At 29.2% G+C, this 13380-nt stretch overlaps 4 protein-coding genes across 4 annotated transcripts in view; 1 reads left to right on the top strand and 3 right to left on the bottom strand.

Moving 5' to 3' along the window:
- Positions 1 to 471: 471 nt before the first annotated feature.
- Positions 472 to 1538, bottom strand: LOC111423904 (diphthine methyl ester synthase). The gene is made up of 3 exons (XM_023057288.2): positions 1341 to 1538; positions 927 to 1281; positions 472 to 871 (listed from the first exon to the last, which is right to left on the bottom strand). The coding sequence occupies exons 1-3, from the start codon at positions 1473 to 1475 to the stop codon at positions 549 to 551; spliced, it is 813 nt and encodes a 270-aa protein (XP_022913056.2). The 5' UTR covers positions 1476 to 1538; the 3' UTR covers positions 472 to 548.
- A 1338-nt stretch (positions 1539 to 2876) lies between these two features.
- Positions 2877 to 7711, bottom strand: LOC111423916 (RAS oncogene family member Rab8). Its single transcript, XM_023057301.2, has 4 exons — positions 7525 to 7711; positions 7076 to 7136; positions 6672 to 7017; positions 2877 to 3137 (listed from the first exon to the last, which is right to left on the bottom strand). The coding sequence occupies exons 1-4, from the start codon at positions 7646 to 7648 to the stop codon at positions 3045 to 3047; spliced, it is 624 nt and encodes a 207-aa protein (XP_022913069.1). The 5' UTR covers positions 7649 to 7711; the 3' UTR covers positions 2877 to 3044.
- A 246-nt stretch (positions 7712 to 7957) lies between these two features.
- LOC111423914 (rab-like protein 3) lies at positions 7958 to 8802 on the top strand. The gene has a single exon (XM_023057299.2). It carries the CDS (start codon positions 8004 to 8006, stop codon positions 8691 to 8693), a length of 690 nt encoding a protein of 229 aa, XP_022913067.1. The 5' UTR covers positions 7958 to 8003; the 3' UTR covers positions 8694 to 8802.
- LOC111423913 (N-acetylneuraminate lyase-like) overlaps positions 8703 to 13380 on the bottom strand; it is a 5141-nt gene continuing 463 nt past the window's right edge. Inside the window, exons 2-10 of the mRNA XM_023057298.2 lie at positions 11023 to 11377; positions 10789 to 10910; positions 10073 to 10128; positions 9946 to 10019; positions 9747 to 9892; positions 9523 to 9691; positions 9325 to 9470; positions 9094 to 9265; positions 8703 to 8920 (exon numbers count right to left, since the gene is read on the bottom strand). Coding sequence (XP_022913066.2) covers positions 8772 to 8920; positions 9094 to 9265; positions 9325 to 9470; positions 9523 to 9691; positions 9747 to 9892; positions 9946 to 10019; positions 10073 to 10128; positions 10789 to 10910; positions 11023 to 11377 — 1389 coding nt within the window. The 3' untranslated portion in view covers positions 8703 to 8771. The remainder of the gene's footprint in view (positions 8921 to 9093; positions 9266 to 9324; positions 9471 to 9522; positions 9692 to 9746; positions 9893 to 9945; positions 10020 to 10072; positions 10129 to 10788; positions 10911 to 11022; positions 11378 to 13380) is intronic.

Genomic DNA, 13380 nt, shown 5'->3' with positions numbered 1-13380 from the left:
ATTTGATCACTTTTTTAAATATATATAGTAAATATAGAGTGATAAAATAACAATAATGTTTAAGGGACATTATTACAACACAAACATTAATGCAGGATTTTAAAAAATTAAGGGCACATCTTGGTGTTTTTTTGTGAAACATGCTATTATATTTTCAGTTAATGACCACTCAATAAACATAATGAACTATATATTACCCAATTGAAAATTACATAAGCACAAATGCTTTCACAGCCGGTGTTAACTAAACTAAAACTAGTGTTAGTTCTAGACCTAAGACCTAGAAACTTTCAGGTTAAGCTGTGCGTCTTTGAATAACACTGTAAACCTGCAATTCCTGTGAATAATAAGAAGATTAGCTTTATTTTGAATAAACCAACCCTGGTGTAACAATATACAAGCATAAAGCTAAAAATGTCAAAATGAATTTAGGGCTCCTCAACATACAAAAGATTCATTCAAATCTCAAAGTCAAATTGTTGCACTTTACTTTGCAAGAAAGTAAAAATTTAATTTTTTAGCCTCTTTATAAAAAAACATCAATAACATTAACAATTAAGTTTAAATTGTTCTAAATATTCAATTTCTAAAGGATGAAGATGTGGTCCAATAATGATTAAAGAATGCAAAGGATTTCCCAAATCATACTCAGCCATTTTCTTCAAACTAGTAACAGCAATTTTCTGATCATTAGCACCAACCCTTGATAAACCAACACATAAACTATCAGCATTGATACAACTTTCCCCCTTTTCAAGTAAAATTTCTAATAATTGTTGTGAAGCCTCTTTTACACTCATAAACTTTGGTGGCATATACTCAATTTTTTTCTTTGTTAAACTTTCCAACGTAGGTTCTTTAACTTTAATATCTAAAAATATGCAAGTTATTAAAAGAAAATGTTTAACTTAAATTTAGATTAAAACCTAATAAACACAATGTATGTAATTGATGGTTATAATTAGATACGATTTTATCAAAAAAACTATCAGGTTTCCAAGTATCAATCCAAAATGGAATTGAAACAGTTTCCCCAAAACTATACAATTGTAAACCACAACAACCAACAGCTGTTAAAATTGAAGCATTATGAATAACTTGAACTTCAATTCCTTTTTCTTTAGCTCTTAAAACAAGGTCAGTATGGGTGGTAGCCCCAAATGGATCACCAACCACTAATAAGGCTACATCTTCGGTTGCTGCATCACTTAAGATAACATCAGCACCTTGTTCTACAAGATCCCTATCGGCAATTATTAATTCACGACCATAAAAACTTTCCTAAAAAATAAAATTAATTTGTATTTACAACTAAATGGTGATAAAAACGTGATTATTACCAATTCTTCTTTTCCATGAGTTAAAATTGATGTATAAGCTTCTAGAAAGACTTTTTTACATTTTTTTACTATTTCAAGTCCTTTTACTGTTATATCTTTGCAATCACCTAATCCTAAACCAATAATATAAAACATTTTCTTGTTTTGAACGTTTATGTGTAAACATGTAACATGTGCTTGACATTTCTGTTATTAGGCAACTCAAAATACATATCTTTAAGACTTAGGCAACCATTGAAACATGTTTAACATATTCGAATTGAATGTTGCAATGTAAATGTGCTATATTATTTATTATTTACCACCATTAACGTATGTAAGTTCGGTTGAATACTTACCATCTTTTAATAAAACAGAAGCTTTAATTGCAAAATAAATAAAAGAGTAGATATAGAAATATCAATATTGACCATTATTTATTATTATTTTCCGTCATAGACAAAGTGTAAACCTACAAAGAGTAGCGATATTTATTTATTTAACTTCACAGGAAGGGCATTCGATAAAATACACTACCTTAAATGTGATGATGACCGTTTCATTTTTCTCGTAATTTACATATTATAAAAACGTACAAAATCTATGTTTAAGTAATAAACTAATACGGGATCGTTCGCAAATAAATTAATCTCAAGCATGGTTATCATTGTCTATTACAGTCTCCTAAGGTTTACAAAACAATTTATTAAAAAAATAAAGAAATAATAAAAATAATGAAAAGGTTGTAATACAAGGGCTAACATAAAGTTAATATAAAACAGTACAAAAATGAATATAGTATTGCTATGCGCCCTAATTCAGTTTGTCGTCACAATTTACGTTGTATGGAGGCCAAAAATTGCACTTATGTGTTGAAATTTATTTTACAAATATTTTGTAGGTATTTATCACATAAGTGAAGAAAAAAGAAGTAAATTAACATATAAATATATGTATATCAATGAATAATAGAAGTTAACATTTATAAAAGTACAATACATATTGCTTAAATTGTTCTTTATCTAATTATAGCTATAAAAAAGTTATAGAATGTTAAAGAAAAAACAATAACAAACAGAAATTATGTTTATTTTTCAATTAAAGATAAAAACCTCTTTAAACAACATGTAAGGTACATAAAAAAAAAGTACAAAACCATTTTGTTTTAAAGACGTTACACGATAGAAAATAAACCCGATTTCATCTCCTTTTAAAGTTTCTTTTTACTTTTAAAACGGATACGTTTGATTATACATTAAACAAATAAATCCCTTACAATTAACAACTTCAACGTAATTTTAGAGTAGCAAATACATCACATATAACTGGGTTTACATGATTTCACAACTTTTACTTATAAAACCACTACACCCTATTACATCATCAATAAATTTATTAATTTTTACCTTCATTTTCCCATTTTCTGTGTGTGTGTGTTTTAATATTGATGTGGTTCGCACAAATATTACGTGCAAAGGAATATTATTTTTTAAGGCTTTATCATTCACTTCGCAACGACTTGTAACCATGATTTTTTTATTTTTTTATTTCATAAACTTATTACTTAACGATTTTTCTTGTTAATTACCAAACGGTTGCAGTTTCAAAAACGATTTCTTTTTTTTGTTGACTTTTTTTAATAATTTTATTTGTAATTGTTTGTTGCACCCAGTTGTGACAGTATGGAGTTGTAATAATAATACTTTTTTTTACGACACCGAGAGGTCAGAGTAACGTACAACGCGACAACCAGTTGGTCACTTTCCGTGGCGGTTCTGCTTTCAATTGATGACCACCTTTTGTTGGATTACTTGCTTCCTAATTTTCAAACACAAAAAAGAAATTTTATTAGTCATAAATAATTAAAATGTTTTTACTAAATTTAATAAAAATATGAAAAGTGATTCATGCTTCATTAAAATGTTAGAAAGAAAATTTGTTGTAAGATTTATATGGAAAATAAGAAAGTAATTAATTTTAGTCAGTCACCTTTTCAGGATTTCAAATTTTTAAGTAAAAAAAGCAGTTTTGTAGCATTTGACAGATTTTTTTTATGGATTCGAACTGTAGAACGCAACAGCATATCTGTTTTATTCACACCTACCATATTGTTATTATAGCATATCATGGCAACTCTAGCAATGGATAATCTGTTTGGTATTTTAGAATTACCATTTACAGGTTTGAGCAATATGCTCAAAACTGCTATGACATGTTATATTGTGCTATCAATGCCGTCAGATTTGACGAGATCACTACCTGTGATTAATGCTCGATACCTGAACGGCAGTCCTGGATCGAAAACGAAAAATCTCTGGTTCAGGCAGATATTTGCATATTCACAGATTGATAAAAAAACGCCGGAAAAGATCAGGGCAGGAGTATACTGCCAAACACTTCGGATTAAGCTGAAGCCTTTTTTCAACGTTTGAAAGGCCAGTCTCTTAGACTTTGATGAACAAGAAACTTTGATGAGTTTGTCTTTCAAAACATCAGACAAAGCGCAAAAAGCAAGCTACCTGATTGCTAGTTAAATAAAGGAGGCTTATTCTTTCGCTAAAACTTTATTTTTACCTGCCTGCAGAGAAGTTGTCAAGATTATGATTAGCCAAGAAGCTGTTAAGGAAATTGAAAAAATACCTGCATCAACAGATACGATCTCACGTCGCATTAATGATATTTCTTGTGACATTGAATCAATGTCAATTGAAAAATTATGGCTTAGTGGAGTTTTTCAGCTAGAACGACGAGTCTACTGATATCAGTGGATACGCGCATCTCATCTCAAATGTGAGGTATACTGACAAATATGTATGAAATAAAAGAAGACTTTTTATTTTGTTTGCCACTACCCGGTTCTACCACTGGAGAAGAAATATTCCAAGTAATAGACCAGTACTTCAATAAGCATATAAAGTAAAGCACATAAAAATTTCCATTGCTTTTTATGCAGAGAAACACTGATGACGAAATCTCTGCCTAATGGAGTGTTGTCTGTCTTACAAGAAGTTCTCAAAATTGTCAATTACATAAAGTGGCGACCTCTGAACTCTCGTCTGTTTAATGCAGTGTGCCAGGACATGGGAGCAGATCATCAGTCAGTTCTGTTTCATACAAAAGTACGATGGCTTTCTCGCGGAAAAGTGCTTTCTCGGATTTACGAACTAAAAAATAAAACTCAGACGTTTTTAGAGGCCCAAGGATCAGATTTTGCTTCTCTGTTTAAAAAAGAGGACTCATTTAAATGAGCTCAAGAATAAAATGCAATTCTAATATTTTAACGTCATCAGCCATGCTACCAATGGTAGGTTGGTTGGTCCGCTTCCCTAATACAGGGTGTTTCACTTAAACTTCCCAGGCCTAGTATCTCTGGAATGGGTTGAGATATTTTAGTTTTGTCAGAAGGTCTTGTTAGAGTATTAAATGATTTCAGTTCTTAGTATTATTAATATTCATCATACAAAAATAAAGATGACGCTGCAGTCAAAAGAAACTTTCCCTTCATCACTAAACTTTTTATTAGGTGCATGTGATAGAGCATCAAAAACTGTCTAACTTTCCTAATTAACATTGATTTCAAAACTAAGAAGATTCGAAGATATTATTCATATAAACCAACAAGAAGGTCACAACATTATTTAATTGGTATAGTAGACGTCACGAGAGCTGGCAGTAAATCATCATTTTCCGCTCTTACAAATGCCATACGTAGTTCACAAACCGCTAGAGAGTAATGTGTGTTGGAAAGAGATAGCATTAGTTTAATATGTCTGCTGTACAATTCAAATGGCCACGTCGAAAAAGTACGTCTGTTCTTCTAAGGGATGTCACTTTATAATTATAACCTCAAATCGAAACGTCTTGTGAGCGTTGTCATGAATCTGTTAGTGTTTTCACAAGCCGAAAATGTTTTCTTTGAAAGGAAAATCATTGAATAATATCTTTGACATATAACCTCCATTACTAACATAACCTACATTTAAATGTATGTCGTGAAATAATCTAAGTCGTACGTCCATATCTTGATTCATACCATTTTTAAGCGATCTGTCACTGCCAGCTCTCGTGGTTTCTACTATACAACACATAATTATTATTGGTACAACAAAAAAAAACTTATAATAACTTCAAAATTACTACCATTTCATGCACGCACAATTCGAATCGTTTTTCCAATTCAACAGCAAGTTGCTCTATCACTTACACCTAATAAAAACTTTATTTTTGTACAATGAAAAATAACAATACTTAAGAACTGAAGTCATTTAAGAACTCTAGCAACAATTTCTCACAAAACTACAACATCTCAATCCATTCCAGAGATACTTGGCTTGGGAGTTTTAAGTAAAACAGCCTGTATAATTTATGTAATGTAATGTAATCACAGCAGAAGATTTTAATACTCTGCATTTTGATAGATTTCGATTTCTCAATAGTGTGCATTGTTGCAATAATATGAACCTCTCTTTTTTCACGCCATTTTATTGCAAGAAGAGTTTTGGCAAAGAAACTTTCCTTTTTGAAGCTTTATGTTTATTACATTGTTTAAACATTTCAAATATACTATTTTTAGACTTTATTTACAGAATTTTATAAGCAAAAAAGGGCTTGGCTGAGATTGTAGTGATGATTTTGTTTATAATTTAGACTATCTTTATTGCGAATTTCATTATATAATTAATTAAAAGAAATCTAATCTTATCTGTAGAGCGAAATAAAAAATGATGTAATATCTCATTTCATTATTGTTAATAAAAGTAAAATTTATATTCATACAATAAAGATAATCATAAATACTGATATGTACAAAGTGTTTTAATAGTTACACTTTAATATTCAATAGAATTTTTTAAATTATGGTAGAGAATTCATATAGGACATAGATATAGAAGGATAAGATATATGCATTTGTTTAACTTCATTTTTGAGAGTTGCTTAATTAATAAATACTCCTAAAAAATAAAATTTCATGCTGTTAATTAATGATAATAATGGATGAAGTAATAAAAACCAAATAATAACTCATTGAGAGCTAATCAGACTTGGGTATAGTTCTAACCTATGTTAGTATTAGATATTTTGCTTCTTAGCTCTTGCAGCTTTATTATTTGTACTCTTCTTATATAACAAATTGTTAGTATTAAATCATGCTTAGAAAGATTTCAATAATAATTACCTTCTGTATAAAGAAATTGCATTAAAAAAGAAGAAAAAGATGTATTAGTAAAAAAAGAACCTTCACCTAATATATTTTTATAATTAAATTTTGTTTATAACGGTATTTATTTCAAAAATTAATAAAGAAATAAATACCATTAAACAATTTTGAACTAAATAAACTTGTTTATTTACCAATTTTTTATCCATTTTAGTTTTAATATCCTTAGCAAGTGTAAAAAAAGCCTCCTCAACCCTAATACTGGCCTTAGCGCTAGTCTCAAAGAATTTAATCCCATATTCAATGGCGAGTTGTTCGCCTCGTTCTTTCGAAACTTGTCGTTTCTCTTCTAATTCGCATTTATTTCCCAAAAGCATTTTTTCTACATCCGCCGATGCGTTCTCCTCGATATTTCTTATCCAATTTTTAATGTTCTCGAAACTTTTTTCATTTGTGATGTCGTACACGAGCATTATACCCATAGCCCCTCTGTAATAAGCTGTCGTTATCGTACGAAACCGCTCTTGCCCTGCTGTATCCCTATTATTAAAACAAACAAATTAAATTATAACAAATAATTTATATTATTGAAACTTACCATATTTGTAATTTAATTTTTTTACCATCTAATTCTATTGTTCTTATTTTGAAGTCAATACCTATATAAACAATAAGAAAATAATAAATTTATTTCGAATTTTATTGATAGCTTTAAGTAATCCTTTGTTATTAACGGAATTTGTAAAATGATTCAAATTCAAACAATGAAATAGTTATTAGTCATATACAAAAACGATTTTTTAATCAAAAACAGGAAGGAGTCTAAAAATTAAAACGATAAAACTACGTTTCATGTAAAAAAGGTGTGGTTATACTTTTCTTGAAGTTAAGAAAAACGACTTCGTTCAAAGTTTATCTCCTAAATAGTAATAACGTACTTAATGAAACGCTGTAAAATAAATAAAAAAAGCCGACATAAACCCGAATTCCTTGTCGTTTTCTTATCCTCTCTAAAACATCGCCGAAACATAACCGATTCTGACTCACCTATCGTTGAAATGAAGGTTGTGTTGAAGGCGTCCTCGGAAAACCTAAATAGTACGCACGTTTTTCCGACACCAGAATCACCGATTAATAATAATTTGAATAAATAATCGTACGTTTTTGCCATATTTCTAACACACACACTGCCACTTTTTACGTCCAACAGTCTTTTTTATTTTTGCACTCGCAGACTCCAAATTAAAATAATAACTAAGAAATCAAATAACCCTAGATAATCAACACAGTCGTGATTTTGGACCAATATAAACTTAATTTTTTAACCTAACTCCCACGGAACTCTCAACTCAACTTAATTACTCTTACTACATATAAATCATTAATAAATATATTTAAAATAAATAATTTAATTTCAAAATTCACTAGATAAACGCAACCACTTCAGAGTTGTTACTATAACTGTCAAAAATTTGACATATAACCTCTTTATACATTTGATAATTGAAATTGATGTCATCAATAACATGTCAGCTATAGATCGTGTAAGAATAATAGTTTTAGGAGATTCCGGTGTTGGAAAAACATCTTTCGTTCATTTGCTTACTCAAAACGAAGCTGTCCGAGCTCCGGGTTGGACCGTGGGATGTTCCGTAGAAGTTAAATTGCATGAATACAAAGAAGGCACTCCAGAACAAACGTCTTATTTTATCGAATTTTGGGATGTAGGCGGTAGTAGAAATCACAGAAACACTCGTCACGTATTCTATTATCCTTGCCATGGAATAATATTAGTTCATGATTTAACTAATCGAAAATCTGAATTAAATTTAAGAAAATGGTTACAAGAATTGTTAAGTAGCGATACTAAAAGCGCTTTTGGAAATAGTTTTGATGATTTGGACGCTGAAAATTTTTTGGGTTCCATACATATTCCACTTTTAATTATAGGAACTAAGTTGGATTTAGTTGAAGATAATCCATCAAGTCGAAGAAGCAAACTTGCATCTCAATTTAATGCAGAAGAAATTGTTTTAGATTGTAGACAAAGTAGATTTTTAGCTGCTGGTACTTCAAATGCTGTTAAATTATCTAGGTTTTATGATCGTGTTATTGAACAAAGTTATCATGGTAAAGACAGATCTTATGGTGATAAATATAGCTATTCCATTCAAGGACTGCCATCAAAGTTTTATACTCCAATACATCAAGATTAAAAAATAGACTTATTATTAAACAGTTTTTTTATATTGTATATTTAAGAGAATTGATATAAAATGTATTATTTTTTATTATTACTTATTACATAATAATAACTTATCTAAATCTTCTTTCATTTCTCTTTGTTGATTCAAATTTAATGGTATTAGTGGGTTTAATGTTGAACCAACTTTTATTGGTGAAAATAAATTCATTGCAGCTTTCATTGTTGGTACCCAAGTACCTAATAAAACAATTAATAGAAAAAATATAAATACAGTAAAACTTTGATATATTATAACTAGAAACATTCAGGATTAGCTACATGTCTCTCAAGATGGCTAAACCCAAATGATTCTAGTTCTAGTAACACTAATGTTATATCAAAGTTTATTTGAAAAATAATCAATTTGTTACCATGTTTAATTATTTTGGAAACAACTTGAGTTAACGTTTTCTGCAAATTTTCCGCTTCTTGAACATTTCCATTTTTAATATTTTCGTAAATTTTTACTCCTAATTGAGGAAACATGTTAAATGTTGTTGCAATCGATGAATCAAAACCTAATTGATAAGCTTTGTACATTAACTAAAACAGTTTAAAAATTAATTTAAAATAAACATATTAAAAGAAAAATTTATAATTACTGTATCAGCTCCTAAAAATACAGCAAATTTTTTGTTGTGTGCATTAACAGCTTCTAAACCTTCATCAATAACTTCTGAGGTGAACTTTATACCACTAAAAGTTGGAATTTTTCCATCAATTTCGGTTAGGAAGTCTCCCATATGAACTGAAAAAATATTATTACAAAAAAATCATGCTTTTAAATAAGAATTAATTACTGTAAACATTTGTAAAACCGGGAATATGATAATACAATAGAGGAGTTTTTGGGGCTGCTTCAGCAACTAGTTTTAAGTAATTTGTTAATTGATGAATTGAGGTTGGTTTAAAATATAATTCTGGAAGACAAAGAATCGAATTGGCACCGATTTTTTCAGCATGTTTAGCCTAAAATAAATCTTATTTATATAACAACACTAATTAATTTATTGTGGTGTTGTACCAATTCTAAAACATCCGGTAAAGGTGCACCACCAATTTGAATCATAATATGCTGTTTAGTTTCTTTGGAAACCTCCATCCATTTTTCAGCTAAAACTTTTCGTTGTGTAACATTTAACGACATTCCTTCACCGCTAGTACCATTAACTAAAATTGAATTTAATAAAAATTAAAAATACACAAATATCATTTTAATTTACCCAAAAGTCCTTTTATTCCATTATCAGATAAATATTTAGCATATTTTGGTATAATTTCCGTATTAATTACACCTCTAAAACAGATTAAAATAATTTAATATGTTTTTTAATTTGTTCATTAGCATACCTTTCGTTGATAACTGTGAAAACGGGGGCAATTAATCCGCGATAAGTAAAGGTAGACTAGAAATAAATAATTAATATTTTAATATTTATAAATTAAGTTAAATACGAACCATATTAGAAATATTTTCAGACTGATTTAAAATTAGGTTGATAACTTTTAAAGACCCTCAAACGACTGATAACGGTTAAAATTATTTAAAGAGATAACTTTTAATATGAATAGAATCCCGAGTTTAAATACTTTGATGTTTATGTAATAAAAAAAACGTTAATAGTTTCGATTTTTTTGCAAAAACTAGTTTTTATTAACTTGTATACTACAAAATTATAAAATGGAAAATCCCAGGAATTATATTGCAATAGAGATATTTTTAGAACATAATTCTTATCGCAATATAAATACTTATTATGTATTGAAAATCTTTTATAACCAAATTACAATGTAAATATAAATATTATTTTGAAAAGAACGTTTTTAAACATATTTTTATGTTTTCAAATTTTCTGCTAATATATTTAATATCAAGTCTTTTTCTGTCTGTAATTGTTAATTAATCAACCTCTAATAATGCAAAATAATTAGATATCATAACACTCATTTTAGCACATATTAAAACTCTATAAACCGCGAATTAAATGATTTACTTTAAAAATATGATCTGTAAGTTTTTGACCTCTTTCTGTTCCTACCTCAACATGCCAACTATTTTTAGTTACCTTCAAATTCAAACGGTCACTGAGAGCCGGATTTTCTGCATCCTTCCACCCTGCCAGCAGCTTCTGCTTCTTCGAGGTAACCTCACCTCTATTGGCATCAACTTGTCGAAGTATTGTCCGACCTGAAAATGAAATTAATTTATTGCTTCAAAATTTAATCTTTTTTACTATCATATATTTGCGTTAACAAGAAATTGTATTTAATTACTATGTTGTACTTAATTAAATATTTACCTTCGCACCTCCTCGACTTAGGACTCCCAAATTCAGAAGACATGCAAGGATTGGGTGTATTGGAAGGAGGATTGACAGGAGAATCGGGATTGTCTTCTGAATTTGCAACACGTCGAGGTATTTGTTGGGCGCATAACTTCTTCCGGGCTGGCGTTTGGAACTGCTGGGTTTTGAAATGGCGTTCACAAACGCGAAACCTTCTCCCATACAGTTGAGTGTATGTAAACTCCATGAGATCGCACCTATCCATCCGTTCCAACCATTGCCGCCGCAAATTGTCTGATCTTGGAAAACAGAATAATCGCCGATCTTTGGGCGGCAATGAATTTGTTGGACACTGTTTGTCCACACATGTCTGTACATTAGGATTTATTAGATGTTTAAAATACAAATTTCTAAAATGCTTATTTTAAATAATACTTTTAGAACTTGTTAAGAATTTAACATCAAGATTTTTTAGTTACTTAATTTATTTTACTTATTTAAATTTAATTATTACTACATATTATGTGAGGATAACAACGAAAAAAAAGTTATTATTAATTGCTTATGTTGAATCTCACTGAATTATATGATTCTGGTCATGATTTATAAATTAAAAACTAAAGAACTTATTAAACATTTTATCAACTTATCGGGGACATAATTATTTCCTAATAAAAAAGTTAATAAGATTTTAACTTTTAATTTGTGTACAATCGGGAGTAAATCAGGTGGTCTAACATATATATACTATCTCCTATATCGCTGACTCCCTATCTAAGCAATGAGTGGCGAGGGTTTCCATCAAAAGCAGACGGAATGATATATGTTTTGTCTTTGTCGTGCCCCCATGTCGCGAAGGCGCTTGCGCGAATCGTAAATTTTAAAGAGTTTGAAGTGCTTCGCGCGTATTTTATGCAGCTTTGAAATGCAATTATTGTAAATAATTGACTTTAATTATAAATTATCATAGATGCATCAAATAAATTAGAATATATGTACTTTTGTGTGAAATTGACGTTGAATATTGCGTTAAATATCAACTTTATGTAGGTTGTTCATTAAACATTATATTCTTTAAAATTAAATTAATACATATATACATAGTAATTATTAAAAATGTGTACCAAAATATAGTTATTAATTTTTAACATAATTTGTGAGCTCACGCCCTTTAATAAAGTTGTTACATTAATTAAAGATATAAAATATGTACTTAGGGTACTTACTATTTAATGTACATAATATTCTATCATAAAATTTTCATCATATCGATGTAATTATTAATTAAATTTTTAAGAAAAATGTTTCAAGAAAAGGAGGGCTTTCAATTCTTTTTTATTACACTGAGATTTTTCCTGCTACCTGCTCAACCAATTTTTAGGCCCCAAAAATATCTCCCCTACTCTTTTTCTTTTTTATTTTACTTTTAACAAATTTTCTTCACTTTCTTAACAAATAATAATTACATTTTAAATTGTTTAGTCCTAAAATATGTTAATAATTATGTTATTATAAACATGAAACCTATAATATACATAACTAAATATTTAGATTTTAGGTTATGTTTATGTCAAACATTTATTTGGTGATTTATAAACATCAAGGTCATCAGCTGCTATTAATTTTTAATTCACCGTCCAATAAGACAAAAGCGTACTCATCACGTGTTCACGCATATCTCTTGAGTAGACGGGGGCACGACAGAGACAGATATATATATATCTGCACTCTAGTGTTTACACTCTTTTGCTGCCTTAGTCAGCGATATAGGAGATAGTATATATATGTGGTCTAACCACTTAAAACGTCAAAATAATTTATACAGTATAGCCGATATGTATGGAAACGGTCAGTTATCTCCTAAAGTAAGATAGCTAGCGAAAATGTTGAGATACAAAAGCTTTAGTATTTTTTAAAATCTATTACAATAAAGATAAACTAAGTATACGGGGTCAGTCAAAAAGTTATGACGAAACAAAATTACGTTTTCTTTAATGGAACACCTGTATATTATTCCATATTTCAGTTCATCTCGAAATTCTAAACAAAATTCATATAACACATCATAGACCTTAACTTAACCGTTTTCCAGATATCGAGCATTTAAAAATCTACGAATTTATCTAATTAGTGACGTAATTTATCTTTGGGCGCAAATTATTTAAACTATTTTTGTATTTTTGACATGTGTTATGTCACTACGTTGCTGTGGAGATGAGAAACTTTCAAAGGTACCTTGATGAATCATGCAAATAAGCGATACAAATATTTTTGTGTAATTTATAAGAGTGATTTTCAAAGTTCAACATCTCGAAAACGGTTTAGGTTTACGATATGTTACTTGAATTTTGTTTAGAATTTCGAGATGAACCG

This window comes from Onthophagus taurus, chromosome 7, assembly GCF_036711975.1.
Source record: "Onthophagus taurus isolate NC chromosome 7, IU_Otau_3.0, whole genome shotgun sequence".
In the NCBI taxonomy this organism is placed as follows: domain Eukaryota; kingdom Metazoa; phylum Arthropoda; class Insecta; order Coleoptera; family Scarabaeidae; genus Onthophagus; species Onthophagus taurus.
This window is presented reverse-complemented; position numbering and strand designations above follow the sequence as displayed.

What these genes read in the sequence shown, in the direction of transcription:
- LOC111423914 (XM_023057299.2), top strand. Translation starts at nt 8,004, where the DNA reads ATGTCAGCTATAGATCGTGTAAGAATAATAGTTTTAGGAGATTCCGGT.
- LOC111423904 (XM_023057288.2), bottom strand. Translation starts at nt 1,475, where the DNA reads ATGTTTTATATTATTGGTTTAGGATTAGGTGATTGCAAAGATATAACA. An exon ending in CTCATGGAAAAGAAGAATTG is followed by an intron (nt 1,282 to 1,340) that starts GTAATAATCACG and finishes TTTATTTTTTAG; the next exon opens with GAAAGTTTTTATGGTCGTGA. An exon ending in ACATACATTGTGTTTATTAG is followed by an intron (nt 872 to 926) that starts GTTTTAATCTAA and finishes GCATATTTTTAG; the next exon opens with ATATTAAAGTTAAAGAACCT.
- LOC111423916 (XM_023057301.2), bottom strand. Translation starts at nt 7,648, where the DNA reads ATGGCAAAAACGTACGATTATTTATTCAAATTATTATTAATCGGTGAT. An exon ending in AAAATTAAATTACAAATATG is followed by an intron (nt 7,018 to 7,075) that starts GTAAGTTTCAAT and finishes TTTTAATAATAG; the next exon opens with GGATACAGCAGGGCAAGAGC. An exon ending in CTAAAATGGATAAAAAATTG is followed by an intron (nt 3,138 to 6,671) that starts GTAAATAAACAA and finishes TTTGAAAATTAG; the next exon opens with GAAGCAAGTAATCCAACAAA.